The 21,045-nt window shown below is 39.8% G+C and overlaps 1 protein-coding gene across 2 annotated transcripts in view; it reads right to left on the bottom strand.

Annotated features, from left to right (window-relative positions):
* Nucleotides 1–21,045, bottom strand: part of THSD7B (thrombospondin type 1 domain containing 7B) — a 959,962-nt gene that overhangs the window by 85,245 nt on the left and 853,672 nt on the right. For both annotated transcript variants that reach the window (XM_084891907.1, XM_084891906.1), the window contains 2 exons: nucleotides 10,119–10,252; nucleotides 2,465–2,615 (listed from right to left, as the gene is read on the bottom strand). In XM_084891907.1, the coding sequence (XP_084748033.1) occupies nucleotides 2,465–2,615; nucleotides 10,119–10,252 (285 nt within the window). The remainder of the gene's footprint in view (nucleotides 1–2,464; nucleotides 2,616–10,118; nucleotides 10,253–21,045) is intronic.

Raw genomic sequence — 21,045 nt, 5'->3', positions numbered from 1 at the left:
ATTAAACGGAATAAGTGTAAATGAAGAATGCATTGTCTAGCACATGGAAAGCATCTGTAAATATAAGCTAAGTTTCCACATGATATTGTCATTGAAGTGATACTGAGAAAGAACATGACTGGAATGTAATGACCAAAAGAGACTTGTGACCCAAAGAATGTTCTCCTAAGTGGTTGAATCAGCATCATCTGGAAACTTTGTTAGAAATGTAAATACATGGGCCCTACCCCAGACCTACCAAATTGCAATCTCTTGGATGGAGCAGAAGAAAAGTATAAATATATTTTTATCTCAGAAATATTCTGCTTTTTTCTTTGAATTTATTTATTTATTTGTTTGTTTATTTATATATTTATTTATTAAGTGTTTGGTTTTAAAGAACTGCCCTGGGAAGAAAACTAAGGAGAGTAAAAAACAAAACGTAATGAATTTGTTCCATTAACATATGTCACCCTGCAGACTATCAAAAGGAAATTTGGTAAAATAATGGCTGTAATTCAACATGGTATAAAAAACAATTATCCAATAATTGTTTCTATTTTTTTCTCAGAAAATGCACATTAATGTGCTAATTAAACTTTAAGCACAAAGATCCAGCTTGCTAACTTTGCCATTATCATGATCATGATCATCAGCAAGTACTGTTTAAGCATCTATAATGTTGGTGCATTATGCTAAGATGTGGCAATTTATTAAAATTATGCAACGTATATAGAGATAGGGAAACTTATAAGTTGTGAGTACTAATTAACATTTTTTCACTTTAAAATCTTTATACTAGAGAACGAGGGACATTTGAGAAAGAACATGTCTGTCAGACCTGAGTGACCATAGATAATGCCTATCATCAGAATATAGTGTTGTTATAACTCCAGCACAATGTTGTTTACTGAAGATGTGCTCAATGAAAGTTACTGGTGTCATAACTATTATTGTTATTGCTATTACATTACTATTATTATTATTATTACATATTTTCAAAGATACATTCCCATAGTGACAAGTAAGTACCTATGTCATCTTCCAGACACACAAAAGGAGATTAAAATATTTTCTCTGTCTCCAATTAATAAACACTCCAAATATAGAGTGGCTGTGTTTAGAAAAGCAAACTTTAAAGAAAAGTGTCTCTTAGAAACACAAAGAAGCAAGCACACACAACGCCAGTCATCACGACACTGCAGGAAACACTCCTCCAGCAAACATTTTTACTCAGCCGTCGGTACTTGGACTTAAGAGGGCAACATTTTCATTGCACAAAGTGCTCACAGCTTAATGGATTCTGCTGGGAGCAAATTAGAAAAAAAAAAGAAGTGAGAGAAATCGCGACCTTTACATTTAATTAAACTTTTTCGGGTTGTTAATCCTTCTGTAAGTTGATTAATAAAATGTGTAGGCTACCACACTTTCTAACCTGTGACTATATGTACTCAGTCATGATATAATTAGACTATTATTATAACTTGCTAAAATAACTCACTTGGTTCTTTATAAAAAAATGTTCCATCTTAAAGCAAGAGAAATATTGAGTCTATAGCTACTTTAATTCTTGTAAGAGAAGTGAACCAACATTGTAAGAGCAAAGTCTCTGGCTTCCTCAGACAGAATAAGGTTCATGCTCAGCTGCATCGCTCAATCACTGTGGACACCTGTGATGCTACTTAGCCTTCCTGAGGATCGGTTTCTTCATTTGTATAATGAACTTCATTTGTATGAAGATTTTATACAAGCTCTCCACAAACATCAACATCACCACTGAATTCGAAGTCTCCTCTTTCCTTCTCATATTTGGACCCATATAATATGTTCCTTATCCTAATTTTATTTTTTAGTGCTTTAGGCAGAAACATTAGTCTAACACAACATTGAAATCTATCTTCTGAAAATATTAAGGTGAACCACATTAGTTGAAGAATATTCATTTTGGCATATTCAGTTACGTTTTTATTTTTTAAAAAGAATAACAACGACGGCTAATTCTTTGGACTTCAAAAAAGGTTTGTGTTTGTTAAGTTATGGGAAAATATGGCCCAAGAACACCACATCTTTGGGAAAACAGCAAAAGACAAAAACAGATCATCACTAACAGAAGCTAAATTACACAGTGGAGTTGAGTGACTAAGATGAAATTGATTCTGCCACAATAAAAATGGAACAGAACCAAGAGATGACAGTGAGGATTGTTTGAGTACTTAAGAGACCACTTTCACAATGGGAGTGCATTCGAATCCTAGCATCATCATTATAGGCTCATTTTCCCTGTTCGGTTCCCTTGACAAATGCCTAAAAAGAGGCACTGGCATTTTAAATTGCTCAGTGTTGATAGCTGAATTTTTTTTTCTCTTTTCCTTTCTTAGATAACACTATTTTCCTCTAGGACTAGGAGAATGGTGAGAGCAGCACTGTGATTGTCTAGTGAAGGCAGCCCCAGAGGATGAGGGCTTTAACAGGGGAAGAGAGTTACCTGTGGGCACTTGCTCCAGGTTCCCCATTCGGACATGACGCAGTCACTGGGACACAGTAGCGAGCAGGGCTGGGTTTCTGGAGGCATCTCGTCCTGGTTGCAGAGGCTGTTGTTTACTGCTCCACCTTCATTGGAGGCAGTGTCTACACATCTGCGAGGCAAGATCACAACATAATGTGATTACTTAAAACAGTAGAGAGTACATTTAAAATGTATGATGAAAAAAAAATTAAAAATGAAATAGTTATGATGTGCCATAGTTACTTACTTCTCAAAATAACATAAGATGAACAGAGAAACCAGGGGAAATATTCCAGTGGGCCTTCACAGAATGACAACTCTGTGCTGACCCTTTTATTCAGAAGAGCGGGAAAGATCAACAGGGACCAGAGATAACTACTGTCTTTGAACACTTCTCGCTCTAGAGACCTCCAGTATGTTTGCTCAGGTCCAGCACAGAGTGAATTTTCTTTTTATTGTAGCAAATCTTGAAGGCGCTCCTTTTCAGAACGAACCCATCACTATGTAATAGACATGACTTCTGGTTGCCATGATTCTCTCAGACCTTCCCTATACTTCTATTTCCTATCATATCATCCACGCCTCCCTAATCTGTGTTCAACACATGTACATTCATGACAAAGTAAAAAATATTAATTGAACGTGATTTCTTTTAGGTGTTTTTTATAAATCAATAGGAGGTTTTGATGCCATAAACCAAAGGACAATGAGCAAGCATTTTTTTGTGTGTGTGCATAAGACATAGATGCACACATTATAGTTGTTTGGACTCTCTGGTGTTGGGCTTTGAGATAAATGCTTGTGAAAGCTAAATCAATGATCATGATGTTGATATTATCAAATGAAAACCCAAGACTTATACCACTATATACATCCACCAGAATGGCTTAAATAAAAAACATGAAAAATATCAAGGGTTGGCAAGAATGTGGAGAAATTGTAACTCTTTTCTAACTCTGCTGGTTGGAGCACAAACTCTTTGGTAAATTAGGTGGCAATATCTACTAAAACTAAACATACATTCAGTGTATTCCAACAATCCCAATTTTATATTCCTCTGCAAAACAAATGTGGAAAAATGTGTACCATAATATGACTGAAAATGTTTATGGCCCCACTATTCATAATCAGCCAAACTAGAAACAGTTGTAGCCAGCAACAGTAAAATAAACATATTTTGATAAATTAATCCAAATAAATGCTATACAGTGGTGAGAATGCATGAACTATGATTGCATATAAGAGCATGGGTAAAGCTTATCCTATATAATAAAGAGGTAATATGCAAATTGACCATCATGCCCACCCTCACACACGATGGCCACCCCCATGTGGTCAAAGATGGCCGCCACAAGATGGCTGGCAGGGAAGGGTAGTTGTGGGTGATCAGGCCATCAGGGGAGGGCAGATGGGGTCAACCAGGCCTGCATGAGAGGGCAGTTGAGGCCAACTGGACCTGCAGGGGAAGGAGGGCAGTTGGAAGGACCAGCCTGCAGGGGAGGGAAGGTGGGGTTGACCAGGCTTGCAGGCGAGAGCAGTTGGGTTACAAGGCCTGCAGGGGAGGGAAGTTGGGGGAAATCAGGCTGGTAGGGGAGTGGTTATGGGATAATCAAGCTAAAAGGCAGAAGCCATTAGGGCAATAAAGCAAGCTAGTGGTTGGAAGCCAGCAGTCCTGGATTGTGTAGTAGGGGTGTCGAACTCAAACAGAGAAGGGGCCAAAATCTAAAATCCAGCCTAAATCGTGGGCCGAATGGTTTACTGAACAGTCATAAACTGACAATGTCATAAACTGACAGCGGAGTGCAGTGATGACAGCGCGGTGCGGGCCACATTGCAAGGCCTGGCGGGCTGGATTTGGCCCGCGGGCCTTGTGTTTGACATATGTGGTGTAAGGGATGTCTGACTGCCAGTTTAGGCCTGATCCCCTGAGGGGTCCCAGATTGGAGAGGGTGTAGGCTGGGCGGAGGGACCCCCTTCTCCCAGTGCACAAATTTTGTGCACTGGGCCTCTAGTAAATATAATATTAAACAAAAGAACTAGACACAAGAGACATTCTTTATAAACTCATTCATATAAAGTTAAATGGACAATACTCCTCCTTGGTCTCAGAAGTCAGAATAGTGATTACATTTGGGTTCACTGACTGACAGGGGCTTAGGTGGTTCTGGTAGTATCTTGTGTCTTGGTCTCTGGGCAGTAATAAATGTGTGTTCACATTATGAAAAATCACCAAGTTATACCCCTATGATGTGGCCTTTCTTTGTATTTATATTATACTAGAGGCCTGGTGCACAAAATTTATGCACTTGGGGGGTATAGTCTCACAGTCCAGGGAGCAGGCCTAAGCAGTCAGTCGGACATCTTTGGTGCTGCAGCAGAGGCAGGAGAGCTCTAGCCAGTGCAGTTGCGCTTGCCAGCAGTGAGCCCAACTTTTGACTGATTTCGGTGCTCCCCCTGTGGGAGCTCACTGACCATCAGGGGGCAGCTCCTGCATTGAGCATTCACCCCCTGATGATCAGTGTGCATCACAGCAACTGGTCATTCCAACATTAGGTCAATTTGCATAATAGCCTTTTATTATATAGGATATCAATCAGATTATTTTTAAAATATTTTATCAAAAGTGTTTAATGACTTGGTATGTACAAGCTCTTTTGCTAGATGTTGGGATAAAATGTTATTCTTTGCTAGTAATAATTCACTTAAATATTTTAAGGGATTACCATGCACCATGCCCTTGCCTGGATGCTGGGACACACAACTGAAACAACGACAGGCAGGATCTTTATTGTTACCAATATGTTCTTGGAGTGATAATGATCAGAGTAAAGGTGAAGACAACCATGATGATGATGAGATAAAAGGTGCCATTTGCTGGCCTGGTTATTTCAGACATAAGGCCCACAGCCTAGGAGTAAACATCTTAAAGGGTGTGTGCAGGAGAGCTTTTGGTACTCCCCAAATTATGCTGTGCTGAATTGAACTGTCCTACACAGGAGGAGTCTTTTTACACACACACATACACACACACACATTAATAATTGTTTACAATTTTAGGAAAATTGTAGTCAATCACCAGGCACACAATAAGATAAACTTTATTAGGTGCTAACTAATGGGAAAGCAATGTATAAAGGAGGGTAGAAGAAAACAGCAGAGGAAAAACATAAGTATGTAATGCTTTCCTATAATGGGAGGCACAGTACAGAGTTATCCTTAGACTTTAATTTCTCCTGCAGTAACAGTCAATGATGGAAGGAGGGATCACTAGGCGCCTTATTTCTCTTTCGCTGGACAAATTTAAAGCTCAAAATTGCTTCCCATTTTGACCGCATACTCTCAGCTGATGTCCTTCTATTATTTCACTGAGAAGAGGTAAAGCTACTTCTGGTCAATGGTGACTAGTTGAGCTTATGCATTTTTCTTTTTTCATCTCAATATGCCATAAAAACAATATCAAAATAATTTTACACATACACACACACACACACACACACACACACACACACACACACACACCCCAAGAGGGAGGAAAGGCATTGCCCTGTGAGGACAAAGAACAAGAAGACAAAGGCAACAAAAAGAAAATGGGCTGGCTAGTGCTAACTGCCTTACCACACCAGGAAACTGAATACAATTCTGCAAGGAAAAATAAGAAAGTACCTCCATTTACACCACAGTACACATGAGCTATTTGGGAATTTGTGTCACTAAATACACAAATATAAATACACCTGGAAATATGAATGAAAGAGGCTGAAAAACTGGAGAATTTATTGAAAGTATGTTTAAGTACCAGGTCCCTGGGATCCCCCGCCCCCTAATCTACACAGCTAGGTGTTAGTCCCTCTCTGCCAATGCAGGAACTGAAAGTTTATTAGCTAGAAAGGGTCATAACAAAGGCCTTTTGATTAGAAAATACACAGTCCCTTAACATAATACTGAAAACAATAATTAAATTCAAGTTTATCACAAACTTAATGTCTCAAACAATGTAAACTTGTTATCTGATCATTCTGAAGTGCAGAAATCCAGCATGGATCTCACTAGGCCAACTTGGTGCTTTGGCAGAGCTACATTCCTTCTTGGAGCCTGTAGAGAACTATATACCTAACTATATCTATATCTATATCTATCTATCTATATCTATCTAATTATGTACATACATACTAGGTGTAACAGTTAATAATGCGAATATTTTTCAATAGATGAAGTTACACATATGTTGATATATATGCAATTTGATATGTATGCTATTTTGTTGTATTGACAGCAAGCTTCTAAACTTCATATGTCATATTTTCTGAAGGTGTTAACATTATAGTTATTTTTATGCTTAAAAATGTCAAATTTCATGCCCCAAAAAAGAGCATTTGTGAGAAATTTTAATTCATTACTTTATTTTGAAGAATAAAGAAAAGTGCTACTGCCAAAATCGGTTTGGCTCAGTGGTAGAGCATCAGTCTGTGGACTGAAAGGTCCCAGGTTTGATTCCGGTCAAGAGCATGTACATTGGTTGCGGGCACATCCCCATTAGGGGGTGTGCAAGAGGCAGCTGGTCAATGTTTCTCTCTCATGGACGTTTCTAGCTATCTCTCCCCCTTTCTCTCTGTAAAAAAATCTATAAAATATATTAAAAAAAAAGAAAAAGAAAGAAAGAAAAGTGCTGCTGAATACTTTGGGAAGATTATGGTGAACATGCTCCATTTCAAGATACTTATAAATGCTGGTTTAAAAGCTTTAAAAGTGATGATTTTGATGTGAAAGACAAAGAATGTCCAGGTCAACTGAAAAAAATTGAAGACCAACAATTACAAGCATTATTGGATGAAGATGTGTGTCAAAGTCAAAAACAACTTGCAGAAAGATTAAACATCACTCAGCAAACAATTTCTGATCATTTACAAGCAATGGGAAAGATTTTAAAGGAAGGAAAATGGGTGCCACATCAATTGAACAAAAGACAAATGGAAAACCAAAAAGTCATCAGTAAAATGTTGCTTCAACAGCACAGACTTTTGTTTTTATATTGAATTGTACTGGCGATGAAAAGTGAATTTATTTTGAGAATCCCAAATGTACAAAATCATGAGTTGATCCAGGTGAACCATCAACACGGACTGCAAAGCCAAATCACTTTGGAAAGAAGACAATGCTCTGCATTTGGTCAGATCAGGAAGGTGTGGTATATTATGAGCTTCTAAAAACAGGTGAAACTGTTAATACTGATCGCTACTGACAACAAATAATCTGAACCATGCTTTGATCGTGAAATGACCAGAATGTGGGCCAGAGACACAGCAAAGTAATTTTCCTTTATGATTATGTACCACCACACACTTCAAAAACAGTTAAAGACATGTTACAGTAAAAGATCTTGCCAGAGAAGTATTAGCCCACCAACTGTATGCACCAGACCTTGTTCCTTCAGATCACTATTTGTTTCTATTTATGGCACATGCACTTTCTGAGGAGCACTTCAAAAAGTACAAAGAAGTGGAAAATTGGAACTCTGAATGGTTTGCCTCAAAACAAGAAAAGTTCTATTGGGACAATATCCATAAATTATCTAAACATGGGGAAAATGTGTAGCTAGTAATGGACATTAGTTTGAATAAAGCACTTTTGATGTTTCTCTTAAAAGTATCATGTTTTCTTTGATTACAAAATCCAGATTAGCTGGTATACCTAGTATCTACTCTAATAAAAAGAGAAATATGCAAATTGACTGTGTCTCCATAATGCTTACCAGCCAATCAGGAGTGGGTATGCAAATTAACCCAACAAAGATGGTGGTTTGATTTGCATATGCAGACACAGAGTGGTGTTGGACTCCTGCTATGAGGGGGGAAGGATGGGGGTGGAGGGAGTTATAGGAGCAGTGTTCTGGCCTGAGTGGAGAAGACTGAAGGCTTGGGCCAGAGAAACCCTGAAGGCTCTAGCAGGAGTGAAGACTCCAGCCAGAGTGAAAACTCCAGCTGGAGTGAAGACAGAGGTGGCTGCCAGAGCAAAACCCTGGGTCCCAGGTGCCAGAGGAAAACCGGTGCTGACAGCCAGGGGAAGGAAGGCCTATTTTACGAATCCTCATGCAAGGCGCCTCTAGAGTGAGTTGAGTGTGTGTGTGTGTGTGTGTGTGTGTGTGTGTGTATATATTTTTTTTTACCATTTTCAGGATAGCAAAAGGAATAATCTTTTACACCTTGTTCTCAAAGACTAAATGATTTGAGTACTGCCACCAGCACATGAGGCAGCTTGTTATTTATCTTGTTATCACAAGCCCAAGGTTACTGGTTTGGATGCTTCTTTCTCCCTGGAATCCTCTTTCTATAGAACCTCATTTATTTGGGTCCCTCCTCAAATATTGCTGGTCAACCTCTCCTAAATAGTGTCCTTCATCTCTCTGATCCAATTTTATGTTTCTTCTTGCATTTTTAGCAAAGACTTTCCAATATATTTACTTATGTGTCTATTTTTTTTTTCTCTGCTACTGTACTCTGATGTCTTTGAGGACAGGAACTGTTTGTTAACCATTTTTATCCCCAATTCCTAGAACAGTGCCTGATAATAGAAGGCAAAGATTCAAATGCTATTTTTTAAATTAATAAGTGATAGCAGAGCAGTCATGAATGAACCATGAAAATGTCCTCCAGTTTGTAGGTTTAAGAAAGAGAACAAATAAGCCATTTCATGTATTACAATAGCATGCTGTTGCCCTTGCTGGTGTTGTTCAGTGGTAAGCACACTGACCTGGACACCGAAGGGTCATGAGTTCTATTTTCAGTCAAGGGCATGCACCTGGGGAGCTGGTTTTCATCCCCAGCCCTGATAGAAATGCATGTCAGAGGCAAACAATCAGTGTGTCTCTCTCAAATTGATGCTTCTCTCTCATGTTACCCTCTCTCTCTCCCTTCTACTCTCTCTAAAAATTGAAGAAAAAATATCCTCAATTGAGGTTTAAGATTAAAAAAAGAAGATCATGCTGTTATACTCAATAATAGTTACATTGCAAAGTACCTGGAAAATCTACTTCATATGTTTACTAGTAACTGTGATCATACACATCAATCACATGAAACAGTGACTATGCATGAATTAGCATAGGATGTCATAACAAAATGCCACGGATTGGGTGGCCTGAACAACAGAAATGTATGTTCTTAGAACTGTAGAAGTTAGCAGTCTGAGATCAAGGTGTTGGCAGAATCGGTTTTCCTGAGGTCTCTCCATCCTTGGCTCCTGGATGTCCCTCTTCTCATTGTCCTTACCCAGTGTTTTCCTCTGGGTGTGTCTGTCCTAATCTCCTGTCCTCATGAGAAACATGGCAACCCAGTCAAATCTCCTTGTTTGTTGACTGGGATGGCCAGGAGTCAATGGAGGGATGCCAGCTGCTCCACACCATCGGCTTCCCACCAAAGGCATTGGCAGGAAAAGGTAAGGATTGTGGCTTCATTGCTGAGGAAATCCCACCCCTCTTGGCAGTTGAGGGCCCATGTGCTCCATAGATTCGTAAAGATGAGCAAAAGCCAGAGTACACTGTGTGAAAGTCAGAGTGTGCTTGGCAAGCAACACTATAGCTTTTACAGAAATGTCGAAGTCGCACTGCCCCCTTTCCCCAATGCCTGTTTCCACACACCTGATTTTCCTAGATTGTGTTCCTCCCCCACAGCGCAGGGGCCTCAGCTCGTTGTGGATTCTGCATGGGGACCAGTGTTCTACAGCCCAGGAATACTGATTGCACTCTCTGTAACACGGGACTGCCTCATGCACCTGTGAAGAACAGCAAAGGAAAAAAAAGTATGTTAAACTCTCCAAGATATAGAAAAAAAAAATGCCTCTTTTTGTAATGCCTGCTGATCATAACCTGAGAACTACAATCTGGTCCAAACAGCCAATTATATCTCTCAAAGCAAGATATATTCGGCTCCTCTGAAATTACTGACTTGCCTAAAGAAATATACCAGGGAAATCAACTAAGATATGATGGCATGCCTTTGCAGAAGAGAACAAAGGACAGTCATTTCCCATCAATGAGAATAGGGATTCCATTATCATTTCATTTCCTCAACGAGCTCACACAGCATCTATTAGCTGGTTCAGCTCTCAATTATAATGGTGTATTGTATTCTCAGATGTACTTTAAGATGTCAACTGAAACAAATACATGTAAGGGAAATTTACTCCTGAACATAAGAGGTTTTTAAAATGCATAAGAAGAGTGGTATTTTTGCACAGAAATTTTCTTTTTAGGCTCCCAAATGATCAATGCTAGCAGGCAATCATTTAGCCTCCTGGGCATTGTGGCTTCATCTGAATGTAGCTATTTTTAGGATGTTTTCAGAACATAGCTAAAACACACAGACACAGACACACACACACACCTCACACACACAACAAATGCTGCCTAACTGTTAGAAGCTGTGCATGATTGCTGACTATGAATACCCACAATGTCATGGTAAATTCACTAGATGCCATAAATTAATTCTTAGGTTACTTCCTATGTATTTGTTTATAATTATTTTTTTCCTGAAATTGACGGGCAGTTAAAGTAATTTGTCTGCCTCTTAGAGGTTGAATTTGAAATGTATTAGTTCTCAATAGAGAGCACAGTGTTTTTCCTCAGTAAGAAGGAAAAAACAGAACTGTTCCCTGGCGTGGTATGTTGCTCTAGCCCACAGGGATGGCTCTACCTCAGCCTGCTGATAAAGAGTGGCTCAGCCCATTACCCAGACAGTTAATTAATGCCTTTCCTCTGAAATAAGAATTTAAGCCTGGATCCTTTCCTCCCCTTGCTTTTCTAATTCCATAAAATTGTAAATGATGACTAGGCAGTGCTAGCCAAATAGAACCGTTACTTCTGAGTTTCTGCTAAATGCAGGGGAGAGCGCTATGTAATGGGATAATCAGAAGACGAGATTGGAGCACTGTCAGCATGTTAGATGGAAATCAAATGAGAAAAGGTTATTTACGAGACTACATCTTTGGAATCACAAATAATGTCAGAAACTATTTTTATCTGCAGGGTCCTATTTGGCTCTCATGTAGAGTGCACATGGATAAGGGAAGCCACGAAGTGAAAAATATGTGAGGGCAAAATGAAAGAAGATGGAAAATAGAAGTGGAAATGGGTGCAGGGAAAGTAGGAATTAAGTCATAAAAGAATCACATTTCTTGCTGTGAATGCCGACAAGAATGAAATGAAAGGGTCATAAGCAGTGCCTACATTAGAGTAACGTGTAAGGAAGGAAAGTGCTAAAAAAACAAAACAAAAAAAACCCCCACAAAACAAAACAAAAAAACACCTCATAGGATGCTAGAGGAAAGAGAAAAATCTATAAAATTGAAAAGACATGACACCAACTGAACAGACACTGGGAAACACTGCTGACAGCCATGGAAGCTTTAGTTGACCCAACTGTACCCTGGACATGAAACTCTCACTAAATTTATAGGTTCATTCTATAAGCTCCTTAATATGTATCAGACAATTCAAAGGAAGCTTGTTGGTTTACAAATGAGATTCAAGAAAGCCTGTTGAACCATTTTGCAGAAACTGGGGATGGAAAAGAAATGGATTAAAAATAATTTCCCCCCGCACCTCCCGATGTGTCCATCTGTAAGCAAATGATAGGCTGGCTGCCCTGAGATGAACTATCGATACTTAGCAGAGCGTGTAATTCCAGCCATCAAAAGCCCAAGGTCAGAATGAAAAAAAGCCCAAGGTCAGGTGGAAAATGAAAAAGTGCTTAGTTGCATGTGCCTCTTATATAAACATTGAAATCTTGGTGATAGATTGATTTACTGCTTTTATTCTTCATGCTCCAGCGATCTCCACCTGTGGCAGAGTCGCTAACCTCAGAGATAAGCTCCTGGAAGACGGGGAGTAGGACTATGGAGGACGATGGTGACCACCTTCTTTATTAATGGTGGAAAAATAGCTCTTCTTACAGAAGGTTCTCTTGTCCCATGGATTTACTTGACATGACCCCACATGCATCAGCCATTTTAATGATATTCACACTGTCACTTCTAGATGATAAATTGCTACCCTACTTTCAAAGCATAGCAAATACCACCACTTCTGCAAGGCTCTCCCATGTTGCCAGTTTCCCATATTTCCATGCCTTTGGTACTCAGTGACAGTCTCAGTTTTAAGCACACATATAGCTACATTATAATTTCAGGTGCACATGCACAGGGTGGGGACAGTGGTGGTGGCTAGGGCCAACTGTGGGTTCAGGGGAGCAAACACATTTGAAAAAAAGTCATCACTTTGATTTCTCTATATGTTTTCTATTTTCTCATACTAGCATAGCCCTTCTTTTTCACCTCAGTCTTAATACCCTATGTGTTTACTTTCCATCTTAATATTGAGAATATGCTCAGAGAAATACAATTTGTATTCTCCATACCTTAATATGCTTTTCTATCAGCATATCTAACCAGGAGTCAGATCTGCAATAGCAGTGTTATTTATGTGACTACTTCAAAAAAGTAACTTGTGAGTCTCAGGCAGGCCGGGACGATGTTTCTATGACATCTGTATTTCACAAGACATGGAGAGGAGGGCAGTGCTATTTAATAAGCACTTGTTGAATTAAAACTAATTTTTGAATGCGTCCAGGTTGCTAAATGACTCAATTTTCTAGAGAAAATAGGCCCATTAAATGGAACAAGTAAGAGGTACTTTACAAAGCTCAAAGGACAATAAGAAAGAATAAAAGAAAACTTTTATTTCCATTATGGGCTTTGGTGAAGAATAGCAATCACTATTTTATCAAAAGGCACTACTTGATAGTTTTGTTAATGGGAAAAAAAGGTCATCACTTAACAATTGTAAGAAATGTCTCCTTTGAGCCTTTGTCCGCTGGGCAAAGAAATCTTACCTAGAGGGTCCACAACACCTGGAAGAGGCAAAAAGGCAGCTCACTCATTTGTGGGATACGAAGAACATCATGAACTGATGAACAAAAATAGTAGAGAGGCAAAGAAACATCGAACAGGCTGTCAAACTGCAGCGGGAAGGCAAGGGAGGGCTTGGGGCAGCGGGGATAAGAGATCCTGTATGCATGCATATAAGGATAACCAAAGGACACCAAGACACTGGGAAGGGTGTGAAGGCATGTTCTGGGGCAGTGGTCTGCAAACTGCGGCTCGTGAGCCACAGTTTGCTGTTCTGTTAACTAATGAGTTTGCCGACCACTGTTCTGGGGGATAGGGGAGGCCGGGGGGAGGTCAATTGGGGGGGGGGGAAGGGAGACATATGTACTACTAATTGTAATACTTTAAACAATAAAATAAAATTTTAAAAAATGAACTACCCAGATGCTGATTTCTTCTCCTTTCTTCTATCTTCTCTCTATTTCATATTGCTACGCTGCTGATTATAGTTTTATAATGAAACTGTGTTTAAACATGGGCTTTATCAGGGAATGATATGGACGTTTTCTGAAGGAGACAAATGAACGGTGGGGAAGTTAAATGAAAATCATGTTTTAATGGCATGAATTAGGAATAAAATAACAGAGTTTAATAGGGTCATCGAAGCTAAAAATGCCACTGAAAAGTCTAGGTCTTCTGAGAGAGGTAACATTACATTCTCCTGGTAATGCGTCCTTTTTATTCTTCATTGGAGGATTCTGTTTTTATATTTGGATAGTTCTGGAGTCATAATCATAAATGGACTCATTGAGTCAAAATGTTAATAATTTTTAAGTAGGCCACTGCTCATGGTAACTGATCAATTTTAATTTGGTATTGTTTTCTGATACCACTCTTCAACTTCAGACTGACTCCTGCAGGGGAAACAGTTGGAATCTAATTGGGCATCAGTGACTGTCATCATTACATGTCAGAACCTTAGGCTTTAAGAGCTCAGATAAAGCAAACAATCCAACAAGCACAATAATAATGAAGACAAATCAAGGAAAAGTCATGGTCTCAGCTTTTCTGTAGAGGCAACCCTCTGCTCCGGTGAAGCTGGTATCAAGACCAAGGACTCAGTGGCTACTTTGAATTTGAAAATTGGCTCAAAGGCCCATCTGGGGCCATAGTCAGGGGCTTTCCCATGGGAAGGGGGGAGGAACTGGTCCCCTGGAGTGATGATCTCACAAAGCATTAAGGATTCCCCTCTCCTTCAAATGTTGTGAGCCCTTAACATAAGATGGACAAACTTGCCTCTGATCAGGCTAGGGTCCTCAGCCCTTACCTACACTCCCCCTTTTTCCTCCTCCAGGCCTCATGCTCTCCCTTCAGAAGGATCATCTAGGCAACACCTTCCTTCAAGTTACCAAATTTGTCCCTTTTCTTACTCAATCAGAAATTTAAGTTATATTCTCCTCCATTAGTACCTGTCTGACTGATTCGAAAGTATCACATCTACACAACTACCCATTAACTTTTCACTTCCATTTTTATTAACCAGGCATTTAAATCTGTTTATTCACAGTGTGACATATGCTGTTAAACCCAGAAGCTTTGCACTGTCCCCATCAACAGTCTCAGGTCAGCACAATAATGCTGTGTAAGATTATCCTATCTAATCAAAAGGGAATAGGCTAATTGACTGTCCCACCCTCAAATATGGTGGTGTACACAGCCAATAATGAGGGAATATGCAAAATGACTGCCATGCCCTCAAAGATGGCAGTGCCCACAGTCACAAGATGGTGGCACCCAGTCCCCTCAGCCATGCACCTGCCTCCAGAGTCCCCAGTCCCTTCAGCCATGCACCTGCCCAGGGCTGGCCCAAGATGCAGGCAAGCCTTGGATGGCATCTGCCCAGGGCCGCCCGAGGCTCAGGTAACCAAGGACAGCCAAGGCTTGTCCTGCTAGCAGTGGCAGCAGCAAAAGTGTGATGGGGCATCACCTTCCCCTGATCACTGGGTCACCTCCTGTCCCTGAGGGCTCCTGGACTGTGAGAGGGGCCAGGCTGGGCTGAGGGATCCTCCCTCCAGTGCATGAATTTTCAGGTTTAAATGACACATTCTATTTCTTAGGTCTTGATTATCATAGTCATTTGAGTTAGACAATATTGGTCTGACCTCTATTCACAGGAAAAAAATAACTAACATTTGCTGAAACTAAGTTAGTCATTCATGGCTGGTCCTCAAAGTGAGATTGAGTATCCCAATCTGGTGACTAATTGTGCACTGGCTGCTTGTTTAGCTGGTTCAGGCACATCGCCATGCTCTGAGGGACAATCAATATCTTCTCAGTGACAAAGACAATATTAATATTTATAATTCCCAAAATAGGAATACCAAGAAGAGAATATTCAAAGATGTCTATGTAGTAGATGATGCCTATTACTTTATATAGTAAAAGTATTGTGTGAACAATGCATTCCCTGCTAGAGTTTCCTTTCACAATTTCAAAAACCCAAAAAGTGTCTCAAAAACTAATTTTCATGTATAAAGCAAGAGCAGGCCCAATTTCTTTAGGTGATTGTTGTCCTCTGGGTGAAGTTGGTCGTTAAAAATTATCCACAAGTGTTTTAAATTGTTATCTATGGGAAAACCATGTCCTCATGTGCTGCGGGCTGCTGAAGAGTGCACCATCGAGGTAAGGGTTTTTCTGGAGATCTTGGGAGTTCAGAGATTCATTCATAGGGGTGTGGATAACTCCTTTGGAGCCCAGATGCTCAAGTCTGAGGCCCCTTGGCCACCCTCTTTCTCCTGGGCATTTTCACACACTCACTTCTTTAATCAGAAATCGAGACTCTCTCAGGATGCTCTGAGCTGACCACCATGCCTGCTTTGTGAATTTCACCACTGATTTTATTTATTTTATTTATTTTTTAATATATTTTATTGATTTTTTTACAGAGAGGAAGGGAGAGAGATAGGGAGCTAGAAACGTCGATGAGAGAGAAACATCAACCAGCTGCCTCTTACACATCCCCCTACTGGCGATGTGCCCGCAACCAACGTACATGCCCTTGACCGGAATCGAACCTGAGACCTTTCAGTCCGCAGACCGATGCTCTACTGCTGAACCAAACCAGTTTCGGCTCACCACTGATTTTAAATATTATATGGTTTGTTTGCAATTTTGATGTTAAAATATAAAATAAACCCAATGACACTAAATCAGCATTACCTGCAAAATTTATTGACAATTGTTGAACTTTAGCCAATAAAATGTTTATCTGACTAATAATGGTGATAGCTACTAGTACATTCTCCGTCTCTTAAAAACTGCAATTTCCAGAGGGATGTGCAGACCCTGATAACTACAGCATTAGTGCAAGGGACCCTTGAATGCATTCCCCGACCCAACTCTGTCTGTGATCTTAATGAATAATATAATCTCTGACACGTTACCACCGCTAGTAAATGAATTTACATGATGTTGTGATTAATGAAGTTTTCATTGCATGTGAAAGAACTGCTGAATTTGAAAGCACTGATTAGAAAGTTTGTCAGGGTGGGTTCAGAACATAAAGTCCTCATACCAAAACCACAGGGAACCACTGCCTTTACATGTAAAGAAGAGAAGAGATAGACCAACTAGCATGTTATGCCCTAAAATAACATTACTCTTTACATTTTGATAAATGTTGCACAGAAAAGCCATTTTTTTAAAAAGTGGATATTAAAGATTATTTGTTGTTGGTAAGTTCTAAGCTTCAAATTAATTACCTTACATTTCCTAATGGTCTACAGCACTAAATCCCTTCTCTCTTCCCTAAATATCACTGATAAGCTTTTAAGCATAAAGTCCTCAGAGTCCAGATCAACATCCAAGGCACAGCTAAGCCATCTCTATCACCCACATAGTTCTATTTTCCTTCCCGTAATGGATGAGGGAGGTGGGGAGTGGGTACTAAGATTTAACAAGACCACAATGAGCCATGTACATCTTCACCTCCTCCACATCCTCTGCCTTTTTGCCCGAAGTCACACATAACCCATTCACTATAGAAGGTACATAATAGAGGGCTCCCCCAAAGCCCTCATCTAAAAAGGCTTGGTCAAAGCTCTGTTATCTGTGCTGATGGACTTTAGATGATCTATTAATGCAAATCAGTAAAAATGCTCTAATTAAAGAATAATATTATATAGGGTGTCCCCCAAAATGTATACACACACTTTGAATAATTATAAGGGCTGTGTTTATTAAAATACATTTCATTTTCAAAATTGAGCTGTCAGCTATTAAAGTGTATATATATTTTGGGGACACCCTGTGTTTCTCCCTGTAGAAGATTTACATTTCTTATTGTGTGTATTTAAGCAACTATGAAAATAAACCATGGCCTTGAAGTATAATGGACTACCGGCAAGAAAAAATGATCATTCTGCAGGTCCTGTAAGGGCATGGTATCTGTGTGACCATGAACATGAACACTGATCAGCCTCCCTCTGTGTCTGATGTGTATCACAAAACTGAGTGAACACACTAACATTGCCAGGTTGGGGCAAGTTGAGCTGCAGGGCACACACTCTGCACCATAGCACTATGTAAGCAGTCATCGCAAAAAGGAGAGAAGGAAACTCACTGCAGAATCTGGACTGCCTTCCCCGACTCCTGGGGGTGCTGCCCACCACCATGCTCTGCAGCGACAAGACATGAGGTAGCATTTAGGAGACGGCTCACAGCTCACCATGGTCGGCGGTACTGGTGGCCCTCTGGGTTTTCATTGAACAGATTGAAGTTATAAGTCAATTTGAAGTTAAAAAAAAAAAAAGCAACACTATGTCAACTATGATTGATAGTTCTAGCAAACTCTGAAAGAACTGAGCCTATAGTTCTTCAGAGAAGAGGTTATAGATAAGCCTTCAGGACATTATGCAAAGTGAAATAAGCCAGTCACAGAAGGACAGGTACTGCCTTAGTCCACTTCTATGAGCTACTCAAATAGTCAAACTTGTTTAAGCAAAGAATAAAATGGTGGTTGCCAAGGGCTGAGGGGAGAGAGAAATAAGGAGATCTAATCAACAGGTATAATATTTCAGTTATGCAAGATGAATAAGTTTTAGAGATCTGCTGGACAACACCGTGCCTGTGGATAAGAACATTGTATTATACACAAACCCATATAAGGTTTTTTAGCACAGTAAAAAAAAATAATAATTTAAAAAAGGTATGTGTCTCAGAGGGAATTGGACTTCACCGTGGGATCCTGACTAGGGGGTGGGAACTTCTGTCATAAACATCCAAGAGAAACTGTGTAGGAGTATAGTGAAAATATTAGATACAGACATATACTAGATACCAGAATATGACCACCAGATATGAGGTAAGAAAGGAAAGTTTTCTTTCTCTGTTGCAGTGAAAGGCAGTGCAAAATGAAGACTGCTCTGCCTCCTGGCAGGAAACAGCAGTGTTATAAGTTATGGCATAAAGCGGTGCTACAGCAGAGCTTAATAGATCCCAGGTCTCAGAAACAGAGATCTGAAGGGTAAATAAGTCACAATGGTCTAGAGCACTGTTTGGGATTTATTAAGAAATGGAGAACAGGGGTTTAAGCCTGAGGCTTGCAACTGTCAAACAGAAGTGGCAGCTTTGTGGGAGACCTTTGCTAGGAGAGGTCTTGTACACTCCCACTGGTTCTCAGTAGTTGACAGCACCTACATTACCCCTATATGCTAGGATACATGAGACTTTCTCTTCACTCAATAAATTCAAGAAGCATATGGGGCTTCAAAAAGACGTGCTTTTCAATTATGCCCAGAAAAATCAATGTAATTTGGATTATACAAATGTATTTGTATAAAGAAGCAAGTATAATTTAAATTGCATACCCTCTAGGCAGAGAAATCCTATGTTTATGTGGCTTGACTAATGCATATGAAAGGACAATAAAGAGTAGCCCTAGTTAGGAATGACCTACTATGAACTACTTTGGAAATATAGTCCCCTAACTTTATTTGAAGTATCTCAAATGGGAAATTTGATGAGGTAGAATCTCATTGTAGCCGAGACCGGTTTGGCTCAATGGATAGAGCGTCAGCTTGGGGACTTAAGGGTCCCAGGTTTGATTCCGGTCAAGGGCATGTACCTTGGTTGCGGGCATATCCCCAGTAGGGGGTGTGCAAGAGGCAGCTGATTGATGACTCTCTCTCATCGATGTTTCTAACTCTCTATCTCTCTCCCTTCCTCTCTGTACAAAATCAATAAAAATATTTTTTTTAAAAAAGAATCTCATTTTAGACAGTAGGAGTCACTAAGACTTATAAGATTTATATCAAGAGAGCTACTCCAAATAAAGTTGGGGGACTATATGTCATTTTGAATGTGGGAGGGGTTAAGAGTCTGTGAATGTGCTGAGAAAGGCAGAAAGAGCAACAGGCTCAGTAAGAGGTTATGCTTATGGATCAACTGCTATTTTCACAAAGCTTCCCACATAACAAGGAAGAAGAGACACCAAGATTTGGTCGTGAAAATGAGAGTCAACCTGAAGGTCACTGCTATTTTGGGAAATAATTTAAGATTAGCATGTTCTAGAACCCAGGGAAACATTAAACATTTAATGTTCCAACATTAAAGTGCCCATCCTCCCCCCGTTTTTTTGTTTGTTTGTTTGTTTTTTCCCCAACAGAATTATGAAGAAAATGATAAGGCATTAGCCTCCCAATTCCCTGAATCTCAGGGAGCTTTGCTAATGAGCAGATCAGCAGAAATCCTTGGGTACTGCAAAAAAATACTTTTTCATAATGTATTTACCATCCTCTTTCATTTCATGTTGGCTGACTTGGACACATCAGCCAACTGTGTGCGTGACCTAAAAAGTAATCTGGGCTTTGGAAGGTTTGCTCATTTATGGATATTCTCAGGGGGCAAGCACAAAACTGGCTTCCAGCATCACATCCGAAAGGCAGACCATAATTGGTAAGAAATCCCTTTTCCCGTGTTTTTTTTTTTATCATGCGAGGAGCGTGCTCAGCCTACATGCTACAGTCTCTTAACCATTGTCACAGACAAACCTGTCCAACACTGAAGCAAGTCATAGTTCTCACATATCACTTACCCCATTAAAGAAAATAGAACAAAAGAAGGAGCCATAAAAAAAAAAACTGCCCATTATTAGCCTAGCCAGTGTGCTCAGTGGTTGAGCCTCCACCTATGAACCAGTAGGTCAAGGTTTGATTTCCAGTCAGGGCACATGCCTGGGTTGTGGACTCAATCCCCAGTAGGGGGCGTGCAGGAGGCATCCAGTCAATGATTCTTTCTCATCATTGATGTTTCTCTCTCTCTCCCCTTTCCCTTCCTCTCTGAAAGCAATAATTTTTTTAATGTCCATGATTCTATTTAGTAAGACTAATAAAAAAATAAATAAAAAGGAGAAATGTAAGAATTATAGTCTGCAAACCCCATTCATAATTTGGCTAATTTCTAATTGATCCTATGAGAATAGTAGGAGAGGAGGTCACTGTATCTTTCCATCTAAGAAATAATAGACATAATTATTAATTTCTTATGGTCTGAGCAAAAGAGAAAACTGGAATTTACCACTATAAAATGCCCTTGAAGAGACTATTTGCACAAAGATGTTCTGTGTTACACCCACATGCACAGACACAGGGATCTTTGTCTTATTCTGTAGATAAACGAAC

The sequence above is a fragment of the Pipistrellus hanaki genome (genome assembly GCF_964339955.1).
Source record: "Pipistrellus hanaki genome assembly, chromosome: 8".
NCBI classification, from domain to species: Eukaryota; Metazoa; Chordata; class Mammalia; order Chiroptera; family Vespertilionidae; genus Pipistrellus; species Pipistrellus hanaki.
The sequence above is the reverse complement of the archived record's forward strand: the minus strand, read 5'-3'. Positions and strand labels throughout refer to the sequence as shown.